The sequence below is a fragment of the Ranitomeya imitator genome, chromosome 1 (assembly GCF_032444005.1).
Source record: "Ranitomeya imitator isolate aRanImi1 chromosome 1, aRanImi1.pri, whole genome shotgun sequence".
Classification (NCBI taxonomy): domain Eukaryota; kingdom Metazoa; phylum Chordata; class Amphibia; order Anura; family Dendrobatidae; genus Ranitomeya; species Ranitomeya imitator.
The window spans coordinates 260,488,891-260,501,437 of NC_091282.1; the positions used below are offsets into that span (position 1 = coordinate 260,488,891).

The window sequence follows — 12,547 nt, forward strand, 5'->3', positions numbered from 1 at the left end:
CAGCATACATCTAATGACAGCTTCCCTTTTTAAAGATCTTTTAAAGGTGCTTTAACATCCACTAAATGGTTGATAATGTTTCAGTCAGAAATAACAAAGCTTTCCATATGCATCTAGGGCACATCTATTTCTACTAAGCCCCAAATGGAAACATCAAACGTTAGAAAATTGGCAGAGCCGAAGTGAATATATGGCACATTAGATGTTGCAGAGTTCCCACCAGGGATGTGGAATCGGTAATCCAAACCTCCGACTCCTCAATTTCCCGACTCCATGACTTTGACCCCACAGCACGGCCTCACTATTGAGCATGTACATAAAGTGCAGTACAGATTCATCTCACCTAAACCTCCAACTCCACAGCACGGCCTCACTACTGAGCATGTACATAAAGTGCAGCACAGATTCATCTCACCTAAACCTCCAACTCCACAGCACAGCCTCACTACTGAGCATGTACATAAAGTGCAGCACAGATTCATCTCACCTAAACCTCCAACTCCACAGCACAGTCTCACTACTGAGCATGTACATAAAGTGCAGCACAGATTCATCTCACCTAAACCTCCAACTCCACAGCATAGCCTCACTACTGAGCATGTACATAAAGTGCAGCACAGATTCATCTCACCTAAACCTCCAACTCCACAGCACAGCCTCACTACTGAGCATGTACATAAAGTGCAGCACAGATTCATCTCAGCTAAACCTCCAACCCCACAGCACAGCCTCACTACTGAGCATGTACATAAAGTGCAGCACAGATTCATCTCACCTAAACCTCCAACTCCACAGCACAGCCTCACTACTGAGCATGTACATAAAGTGCAGCACAGATTCATCTCACCTAAACCTCCAACTCCACAGCACAGCCTCACTACTGAGCATGTACATAAAGTGCAGCACAGATTCATCTCACCTAAACCTCCAACTCCACAGCACGGCCTCACTACTGAGCATGTACATAAAGTGCAGCACAGATTCATCTCAACTAACAGCTGAGATTTTTACATCAGGAACAGAACATTTATACAGACATTTCATAACTTTCCAAAATTCTTATGAAAACATTTACAGCACATCCTGCATTGTACTACTGTACACAATTTATGATATATTGTCAGAGTCGTTCTATTTTATACCGACTCCACAAAATTGGACACTGACTCCGACTCCACGCCCACTTCTTATGACATGTGGTACTTGTCTATCTGAAACTAAACCTGTCAAAAACTGAACTCCTCGTGTTCTCTCCCTCTACTAACCTACCTTTGCCTGACATTGCCATCTCCGTGTGCGGTTCCACCATTACTCCAAAGCAACATGCCCGCTGCCTTGGGGTCATCCTTGATTCTGACCTTTCATTCACCCCCTACATCCGATCATTGGCTCGCTCTTCTTACCTGCATCTCAAAAACATTTCTAGAATTCGCCCTTTTCTTACTTTCGACTCTGCAAAAACTCTTACTGTTTCACTTATTCATTCTCGTCTGGACTATTGTAACTCTCTACTAATCGGCCTCCCTCTTGCAAAACTCTCCCCGCTCCAATCTGTCCTGAATGCTGCAGCCAGGATCATATTCCTCACCAACCGTTACACCGATGCCTCTACCCTGTGCCAGTCATTACACTGGCTACCCATCCACTCCAGAATCCAGTACAAAACTACTACCCTTATCCACAAAGCACTCCATGGCTCAGCACCACCCTACATCTCCTCCCTGGTATCAGTCTACCACCCTACCCGTGCCCTCCGCTCCGCTAATGACCTCAGGTTAGCATCCTCAATAATCAGAACCTCCCACTCCCGTCTCCAAGACTTTACACGTGCTGCGCCGATTCTTTGGAATTCACTACCTAGGTTAATACGATTAATCCCCAATCCCCACAGTTTTAAGCGTGCCCTAAAAACTCATTTGTTCAGACTGGCCTACCGCCTCAATGCATTAACCTAACTATCCCTGTGTGGCCTATTTAAAAAAAAAAAAAAAAAAGGTTCCTCGCATCATGTTCTCATACACTTTATGCAGTATTAGCCCTCTGTGTCTGTACTGCTACATACTTAGGCAGATAACTGGTTCATGCAGCTTTACATGAACACCTGAGCCTTACACTATGGCTGGTCCGAATAACTAAAGCAATTGTTATCATCCACCTCTCGTGTCTCCCCTTTTCCTCATAGTTTGTAAGCTTGCGAGCAGGGCCCTCACTCCTCCTGGTATCTGTATTGAACTATATTTCTGTTATGCTGTAATGTCTATTGTCTGTACAATTCCCGTCTATAATTTGTAAAGCGCTGCGGAATATGTTGGCGCTATATAAATAAAAATTATTATTATTATTATTATTATTATTATTATTGTGTCAGTAAGGGCTCATTGAGATGTCTGTGCAAATCGCTCCGACCACAGACTGGCTGCAGGTCTCCCAACCGCAGCATGATAGCTTCATATATTTCTACTAGCTATTGAACCCGTTCTACGCCCGGGTGGCGAGCATTTATATTGGTATATGGTCTCCATCCTGGTATGTGCTGCTTCATCCTGCGCCCCCATCCTGTCATGTGCTGCTCCCATCCTGCGCCCCCGTTCTGTCATGTGCTGCTCCCATCCTGCGCCCCCGTTCTGTCATGTGCTGCTCCCATCCTGCGCCCCCGTTCTGTCATTTGCTGCACCCATCCTGTCATTTGCTGCTCCCATCCTGCGCCCGTTCTGTCATTTGCTGCTCCCATCCTGCGTCCCCGTTCTGTCATTTGCTGCTGCCATCCTGCGCCCGTTCTGTCATGTGCTGCTGCCATCCAGCGCCCGTTCTGTCATGTGCTGCTGCCATCCTGCGCCCGTTCTGTCATGTGCTGCTGCCATCCTGCGCCCGTTCTGTCATGTGCTGCTGCCATCCTGCGCCCGTTCTGTCATGTGCTGCTGCCATCCTGCGCCCGTTCTGTCATGTGCTGCTGCCATCCTGCGCCCGTTCTGTCATGTGCTGCTGCCATCCTGCGCCCGTTCTGTCATGTGCTGCTCCCATCCTGCGCCCGTTCTGTCATGTGCTGCTGCCATCCTGCACCCGTTCTGTCATGTGCTGCTGCCATCCTGCGCCCGTTCTGTCATGTGCTGCTGCCATCCTTCGCCCGTTCTGTCATGTGCTGCTGCCATCCTGCGCCCGTTCTGTCATGTGCTGCGGCCATCCTGCGCCTGTTCTGTCATGTGCTGCTGCCATCCTGCGCCCGTTCTGTCATGTGCTGCGGCCATCCTGCGCCCGTTCTGACATGTGCTGCTGCCATCCTGCGCCCGTTCTGTCATGTGTTGCGGCCATCCTGCGCCCGTTCTGTCATGTGCTGCTGCCATCCTGCGCCCGTTCTGTCATGTGCTGCGGCCATCCTGCGCCCGTTCTGACATGTGCTGCTGCCATCCTGCGCCCGTTCTGTCATGTGCTGCTGCCATCCTGCGCCCGTTCTGTCATGTGCTGCTCCCATCCTGCGCCCCCGTTCTGTCATGTGCTGCTCCCATCCTGCGCCTCCATTCTGTCATTTGCTGCACCCATCCTGTCATTTGCTGCTCCCATCCTGCGCCCGTTCTGTCATTTGCTGCTCCCATCCTGCGTCCCCGTTCTGTCATTTGCTGCGGCCATCCTGCGCCCGTTCTGACATGTGCTGCTGCCATCCTGCGCCCGTTCTGTCATGTGCTGCTGCCATCCTGCGCCCGTTCTGTCATGTGCTGCTGCCATCCAGCGCCCGTTCTGTCATGTGCTGCTGCCATCCTGCGCCCGTTCTGTCATGTGCTGCTGCCATCCTGCGCCCGTTCTGTCATGTGCTGCTGCCATCCTGCGCCCGTTCTGTCATGTGCTGCTGCCATCCTGCGCCCGTTCTGTCATGTGCTGCTGCCATCCTGCGCCCGTTCTGTCATGTGCTGCTGCCATCCTGCGCCCGTTCTGTCATGTGCTGCTCCCATCCTGCGCCCGTTCTGTCATGTGCTGCTGCCATCCTGCACCCGTTCTGTCATGTGCTGCTGCCATCCTGCGCCCGTTCTGTCATGTGCTGCGGCCATCCTGCGCCCGTTCTGACATGTGCTGCTGCCATCCTGCGCCCGTTCTGTCATGTGTTGCGGCCATCCTGCGCCCGTTCTGTCATGTGCTGCTGCCATCCTGCGCCCGTTCTGTCATGTGCTGCGGCCATCCTGCGCCCGTTCTGACATGTGCTGCTGCCATCCTGCGCCCGTTCTGTCATGTGCTGCTGCCATCCTGCGCCCGTTCTGTCATGTGCTGCTCCCATCCTGCGCCCCCGTTCTGTCATGTGCTGCTCCCATCCTGCGCCTCCATTCTGTCATTTGCTGCACCCATCCTGTCATTTGCTGCTCCCATCCTGCGCCCGTTCTGTCATTTGCTGCTCCCATCCTGCGTCCCCGTTCTGTCATTTGCTGCGGCCATCCTGCGCCCGTTCTGACATGTGCTGCTGCCATCCTGCGCCCGTTCTGTCATGTGCTGCTGCCATCCTGCGCCCGTTCTGTCATGTGCTGCTGCCATCCAGCGCCCGTTCTGTCATGTGCTGCTGCCATCCTGCGCCCGTTCTGTCATGTGCTGCTGCCATCCTGCGCCCGTTCTGTCATGTGCTGCTGCCATCCTGCGCCCGTTCTGTCATGTGCTGCTGCCATCCTGCGCCCGTTCTGTCATGTGCTGCTGCCATCCTGCGCCCGTTCTGTCATGTGCTGCTGCCATCCTGCGCCCGTTCTGTCATGTGCTGCTCCCATCCTGCGCCCGTTCTGTCATGTGCTGCTGCCATCCTGCACCCGTTCTGTCATGTGCTGCTGCCATCCTGCGCCCGTTCTGTCATGTGCTGCTGCCATCCTTCGCCCGTTCTGTCATGTGCTGCTGCCATCCTGCGCCCGTTCTGTCATGTGCTGCGGCCATCCTGCGCCTGTTCTGTCATGTGCTGCTGCCATCCTGCGCCCGTTCTGTCATGTGCTGCGGCCATCCTGCGCCCGTTCTGACATGTGCTGCTGCCATCCTGCGCCCGTTCTGTCATGTGTTGCGGCCATCCTGCGCCCGTTCTGTCATGTGCTGCTGCCATCCTGCGCCCGTTCTGTCATGTGCTGCGGCCATCCTGCGCCCGTTCTGACATGTGCTGCTGCCATCCTGCGCCCGTTCTGTCATGTGCTGCTGCCATCCTGCGCCCGTTCTGTCATGTGCTGCGGCCATCCTGCGCCCGTTCTGACATGTGCTGCTGCCATCCTGCGCCCGTTCTGTCATGTGTTGCGGCCATCCTGCGCCCGTTCTGTCATGTGCTGCTGCCATCCTGCGCCCGTTCTGTCATGTGCTGCGGCCATCCTGCGCCCGTTCTGACATGTGCTGCTGCCATCCTGCGCCCGTTCTGTCATGTGCTGCTCCCATCCTGCGCCACCATTGTATTATATGCCCCCTGCTCCAGTGTGTATGCCCCCGAATGCTGCTGCCATATAAAAAAAAAAAAAAAATACCATACTCACCTATCGTCCGGCTCCACTGCAGGTGTGTCTTCAAGAAAATGGCGCCAAAAAGCGGGGACTGCGCAGGCGCCGATTCCGGCAGCAGGAATCGGCGCCTGCGCAGTCCGCGCTTTCCGGCGCCATTTTCTTGAAGACACACCTGCAGTGGAGCCGGAGTGTGTCTTCAAGAAAATGGCGCCGGAAAGCGCGGACTGCGCAGGCGCCGATTCCGGCAGCAGGAATCGGCGCCTGCGCAGTCCGCGCCCTCCGGAGCCGGGAGACGGAGCCGCAAGCAGCGCTGGAACCGGGAAAGGTGAGTATACTTACCCTCCCTCCTAGCGGTCCCTGACTCTCCGGTGGAGATCGCGGTATGCGTTCAGTGCTTACGCATACCGCGATCTCCAGGGAGCGTCGCTCTGTGAGGCCCAGACTGCGCTTGCGCTTGCGCAGTCTATAGAGGCTTCGGACAGAGTGACGCTCCCAGCGTTATATTATAGATGAGGCTGTCACGGTCTGGTAGGGAGAGCCATAGCAAGTTCATGCTTTGCTGTCCATGTTTGGACCAATTTGCACAGACATCTGAATGAGCCTAAGTCAGGGCAGGTTTTTACCACTGAGAGGGTATAAAAAAACAATTGTTAGCGAATAGCAGAAGAGATCTTAGAAAAAAACACATGGTATGCTAACAGCAGTAAAGCTCATTGCTTTGTTTCAAATAGGCTTACCTCATTTTTTTTTTAATGAAGTAAATGCAGGAGAAGTCCTAAAATATTAACATACTTATTCAATCCCTCATCAGTGTTTCTTCAATTACTGCATCACTGCAGCCAATCGCTGATCTCATCCCTGATGCTTGTACAGTTGTGGCCAAAAGTATTGACACCCCTGCAATTCTGTCAGATAATAAACAGCAAGGATAATACAAGTTATATTACATTCCTGTTCCTATTAAACATGTATAGATTTATTGCAATCACAAATTCTTTGGTATTATTATCTTCATTTAATTTGTCTTAAATGAAAAAACACAAAAGAGAATGAAACAAAAAGCAAAACATTGATCATTTCACACAAAACTCCAAAAATGGGCCAGACAAAAGTATTGGCACCCTCAGCCTAATACTTGGTTGCACAACCTTTAGCCAAAATAACTGCGACCACCCACTTCCGGTAACCATCAATGAGTTTGTTGGAGTTTGGGTTGGGGTTAAATGTTCTTAAAAATCTATACATGTTTAATAGGAACAGGAATGTAATATAACTTGTATTATCCTTGCTGTTTAATAAAAATTTTCTGATTAAAAAAACCATCAATGAGTTTCTTACAATGCTCTGCTGGAATTTTAGACCATTCTTCTTTGGCAAACTGCTCCAGGTCCCTGATATTTGAAGGGTGCCTTCTCCAAACTGCCATTTTTAGATCTCTCCACAGGTGTTCTATGGGATTTAGGTCTGGACGCATTGCTGGCCACCTTAGAAGTCTCCAGTGCTTTCTCTCAAACCATTTTCTAGTGCTTTTTGAAGTGTGTTTTGGGTCATTGTCCTGCTGGAAGACCCATGACCTCTGAGGGAGACCCAGCTTTCTCACACTGGGCCCTTACATTATGCTGCAAAATTTGTTGGTAGTCTTCAGACTTCATAATGCCATGCACACGGTCAAGCAGTCCAGTGCCAGAGGCAGCAAAGCAACCCCAAAACATCAGGAAACCTCCACCATGTTTGACTGTAGTGACCGTGTTCTTTTCTTTGAATGCCTTTTTTTTTCTCCTGTAAACTCTATGTTGATGCCTTTTCTCAAAAAGCTCTACTTTTGCCTCATCTGACCTGAGAACATTATTCCAAAACGTTTAGGCTTTTTCAGGTAAGTTTTGGCAAACTCCAGCCTGGCTTTTTTATGTCTCAAGGTAAGAAGTGGGGTCTTCCTGGGTGTCCTACCATACAGTCCCTTTTCATTCAGACGCCGACGGATAGTACGGGTTGACACTGCTGTACCCTCGGACTGCAGGGCAGCTTGAACTTGTTTGGATGTTAGCCGAGGTTCTTTATCCAACATCCGCACAATCTTGCGTTGAAATCTCTTCTCAATTTTTCTTTTCCGTCCACATCTAGGGAGGTTAGCCACAGTGCCATGGGTTTAAACTTCTTGATGACACTGCGCACGGTAGAAACAGGAACATTCAGGTCTTTGGAGATGGACTTGTAGCCTTGAGATTGCTCATGCTTCCTCACAATTTGGTTTCTCAAGTCCTCAGACAGTCCTTTGGTCTTCTTTCTTTTTTTCTCCATGCTCAATGTGGTACACACAAGGGCACAGGACAGAGGTTGAGTCAACTTTAATCCATGTCAACTGGCTGCAAGTGTGATTTAGTTATTGCCAACACCTGTTAGGTGCCACAGGTAAGTTACAGGTGCTGTTAATTACACAAATTAGAGAAGCATCATATGACTTTTCGAACAGTGCCAATACCTTTGTCCACCCCCTTTTTTATGTTTGGTGTGGAATTATATCCAATTTGGCTTTAGGACAATTCTTTTTGTGTTTTTTCATTTAAGGCTACTTTCACACTAGCGTTAACTGCAATCCGTCACAATGCGTCGTTTTGCAGAAAAAATGCATCCTGCAAAATTGCTTGCAGGATGCGTTTTTTCCCCATAGACTTGTATTGACGACGCAATGCGACGGATTGCCACACGTCGCATCCGTCGTGCGACGGATGCGTCATGCTTTGGCGGACCGTCGGGAGCAAAAAACGCTATATGTAACGTTTTTTGCTCCTGACGGACCGCTTTTTCCGACCGCGCATGCGCAGCCGGAACTCTGCCCCCACCTCACAATGGGGCAGCGGATGCGCCGGAGAAATGCATCCGCTGCCTCCGTTGTGCAGTACGTTAAACGCTAGCGTCGGAATCTCTGCCCGACGCATTGCGACGGGGAGATTCCGACGCTAGTGTGAAAGTAGCCTAAGACAAATTAAATGAAGATAACAACAAAGAATTTGTGTTTGCAATCATTTTCAGGAAGAAACTGAGTGTTCTCTATTTTAAACCTGCAACAATCCCTTTTTAGCTTCTAAGTGTGTTTGTTTTTTTTGTCTTTCTTTAGGGAGTGCTGGACAGATTTTCCCAGATTCAGCCCAAGTTGATCTTCTCAGTGGAGGCTGTAGTTTATAACGGGAAGGAACATGGTCATTTGGAGAAACTTCAGAATGTGGTGAAAGGTACAGTATTGGCTGGCATCCAATTACATATATCTTGTACAGGGTACAGGTGGTTTATAAAGCAGCTGTGCAGGAATACAATACTTATTCTCATGATAAGTCATCAATGTCAGATTGGAGGGGGTCCGACACCAGCCATTCTCACAGATCTGTTGCTAGTAGTTCCCCCCCCCATGAAGCACCCAGTGTACGGAGCCAGAGCTCACTGTGTGACTGATGTGCATTAATAAGGAATTACCCATCGTTTTGCTCTGTCCATTAAGAATGCAGCAATGCCGTACCGCTCTGTTTTCTCTGCCTGTCATCCCACTCTCGTACCTGAAGACCACTCTGCTTCTGCTTTCCTCAGGATTACCAGATTTGAAGAAAGTTGTCGTCATCCCTTATGTTCTCCCAAAGGATAAAATAGACCTCTCCAAGATTCCCAACAGGTTGGTGGGGATGAGGGCTGCTAGGCATTGTAGTGTGTTTTCTTTCATAGATGTGACAAATGATTACATTCATGAAATAGCCATCCTTTTCTTTCAGTATAATCATGTACATTGCTCAAGAAGCGTGAGACTGGAATCTGGCACATTTTTATTGTTTGTGGAATTTTCATTGACTTTTTTCTAGTTTTCTGCAGAACTTAAAAGGTCTGGAAAAAAATGTAGAAAATTAATAAGATAAAAAATGGGACAACAAAATCTTATAAACAATGCCACTAAAAACACTGAAGAAAGGATGTGGAGGCGGCCTTATAGTCACCGCCATATGTGACCATCTCCATTGATGAACCGTGTATTCGGCATGGTGCAATCCACCATGCTGGATCCAAGTCTCCCTCTACAGCTGAGCTCTGAAGGGCCACCGCACCCATGGGAGTGCTAAGAGTATACATTTTCTTTTTTTAATTTGTCATTCTGCAAAAGCAATTATGCGGCGTAATACTTGGTTCTCATTTACAACCCTGCTTCAGCCTTTTCTGCGTGAACATACTCTAATGTGCCTTTTATTGTAACAAGTCCTGGACTTTGACAACTGATTACACTTTTTAATATATGAGCAAGGAATGTTAGTGGCAGCATGGAGAATTGGTCTGGATTAAAGTGATTCTGTCAGCACAAAATAACTGTTCAAACCAAGCAAAGGCTCTTAGTGCACCCTTGGGGTGGCCGAGGAGTTCCCTTCACCTTCCCCCATACTTGTTTTACATCTGTCCTGCTCTTCTTTAACTGATAGAACTGTTTTTGCAGGAGGCAAGAAAAAACTGAGATCGGGTAGATGGAAACAAGCACTGAACTGTTTGGCCACAGCGGGGGTGCACCAAGTGCTTGTGCTTAGTTTGAACAGTCCTTTATGTAGCACCTAACGAGTACTTGTGCACAGACCAACAGACTAAAGCATGCAAGAAGCATTGCCAAGTATTGAAACTTGATCTCCAAGTAGACCTGCTTATCAGTGTCAGATGAGCAGACCAATAATGATATAGCTGGTCATCTGCATGGGGCAGCAAGGTGACTCAATGGTTAATTCTGTAGCCTTGCAGCAATGGGGTCTTTGATTCATATCCCACCGTGGACAACATCTGCACACTCCAAAGACATTCTGATAGAGAATTTAGATTATGAACCACAATGAGGACCGTGATGTTGATGTTTGTGGAGCGCTGTGAAATTTATGGCACTATATACATGAGTAAAATAAATAAAGGCTCAGGCATATATCTGTATTTTCGGTCCAACTGTGATCCGATAAAACAGCATCTCTCACTCGGATGAATGTTAGCATGTGGAGCCGGGCACGTTTTTTCTCTCTGACCATCTCGGATATTGAGATCACACTCGGCTATGCAAGTCAGTGAGTACATGGTAAACATTGGACTGCACTCAGATGACATCTAAGTGCAGTCTGACTTCCTCAGACTGACCGAATGGAAAAGATGGAGACTTTTTATCTCCTTTTCCTGATCACAGAAAATCAGATCACACTCTGATCAGAGGGTGATTTGCATAATAGACCCGATTTTCTGGGATGAGCGAATCTACGGCTGCTGTCTACACCTGACCTAAATCATTAACAGTCCCCTATACTGGAATGTCATTGGGCATTTTTTCTTGCCAGTTCTGAAAGGTGAACCAAGGATCATCACTGATCTGGTTTATTTAGTCTTAGGGCTGTCCGTGTTACAATCAAATCGCACACGGACCAATGTTATTGGATAGGGCTGCTCAGTTTAATTTTGATATGGACCAAGTGTTCACGTGAAAAAAAAAAAAACATCACAGCATGCACTAGTGTCTGGAGACTCGCCCATTGAAGTCTATAAGTGCACACAAATACATTGCAATTCTTAATACAGTTTTCAAAATCAAATACATTTTCATATGTGAACAGCTGATATATAAAAACTGATGCACTGAAGGAATAAGGATGGCAATACTGATCCTTTTTTCTGGATGTAAATTGGACTCTTTTCTCATACACTTTTTCACTTTCTCATCTGAACCCGGCCTGAACAACAGTTGTTACTGTATCTGCAAATCCTCCTCGCTGTACCATCGAATTGAGACCACCTACAGCACTAGTGATGGATGAAATTCCTGGTTTGTTTCCCCCCCATCTTTGTTATCAGTGGGTCACAAGAGGCAGAGCCGGCTGCTGCGGCTAAAGCCTGTGCCCGCTGCTAAAGAGAAATTAATATTCACTGCACTGGCAAAGAATATTCATTTCTCTTATAGTGCGCACAGTTACAGCCGCAGCCACCGGCTTCCAGCAGAGGCCGGGCTCTCACGGGTGCCCACTCATTAAGATAATGAATATTCCCCCCTCACCACTCCCTTAGACGTGGAGAGATGCTGGCAGCGGAACGAGATGCTGCTAGGGCGCACAGGGCATGTAAGTGGGATTTTTTTTATAGGATTGGGGACTGGAGCCATGCATATAAGATAGGGTATAAGGAGCCATGCATACAAGAAGGGGGAGCCATGCAAACAGGGACAGGGAGCCATGCATACAAGGATGGGGATGGGGAACCATGCATGCAAGAATGGGGATTGGGAGCCATGCATACACGGACGGGGATGGGGAGCCATGCATACAAGGACGGGGATGGGGAACCATGCATACAAGGACGGGGATGGAGAACCATGCATACAAGGACGGGGATGGGGAACCATGCACACAAGGACGGGGATGGGGAACCATGCATACAAGGACGGGGATTGGGAGCCATGCATACAAGGATGGGGATGGGGAACCATGCATGCAAGAATGGGGATTGGGAGCCATGCATACAAGGATGAGGATTGGGAGCCATGCATACAAGGACGGGGATGGGGAGCCATGCATACAAGGACGGGGATGGGGAACCATGCATACAAGGACGGGGATGGGGAGCCATGCATACAAGGACGGGGATTGGGAGCCATGCATACAAGGACGGGGATGGGGAACCATGCATGCAAGAATGGGGATAGGGAGCCATGCATACAAGGACGGGGATAGGGAGCCATGCATACAAGGACGGGGATTGGGAGCCATGCATACAAGGACGGGGATAGGGAGCCATGCATACAAGGACGGGGATGGGTAGCCATGCATGCAAGGATAGGGAATAAGGAGCCAGGCATACGGGGACGGGGAGCCATGTACATGGGGATGGGGAGCCATGCATACAAGGACGGGGATGGGGAGCCATGCATACAAGGATGGGGAGCCATGCATACAAGGACGGGGATTGGGAGCCATGCATACAAGGATGGGGATGGGGAGCCATGCATACAAGGACGGGGATGGGGAGCCATGCATACAAGGACGGGGATGGGGAACCATGCATACAAGGACGGGGATGGGGAGCCATGCATACAAGGACGGGGATGGGGAGCCATGCATACA

At 49.2% G+C, this 12,547-nt stretch overlaps 1 protein-coding gene across 2 annotated transcripts in view; it reads left to right on the forward strand.

The window, feature by feature from the left end:
* The window catches only part of AACS (acetoacetyl-CoA synthetase), a 185,412-nt gene that overhangs the window by 67,930 nt on the left and 104,935 nt on the right, over positions 1-12,547 (forward strand). For both annotated transcript variants that reach the window (XR_011319189.1, XM_069756034.1), the window contains exons 6-7: positions 8,557-8,671; positions 9,021-9,102. Coding sequence is in view for 1 of the 2 variants with exons in the window: in XM_069756034.1 (XP_069612135.1) it covers positions 8,557-8,671; positions 9,021-9,102 (197 nt within the window). In the remaining variant the exon portion in view is untranslated. The remainder of the gene's footprint in view (positions 1-8,556; positions 8,672-9,020; positions 9,103-12,547) is intronic.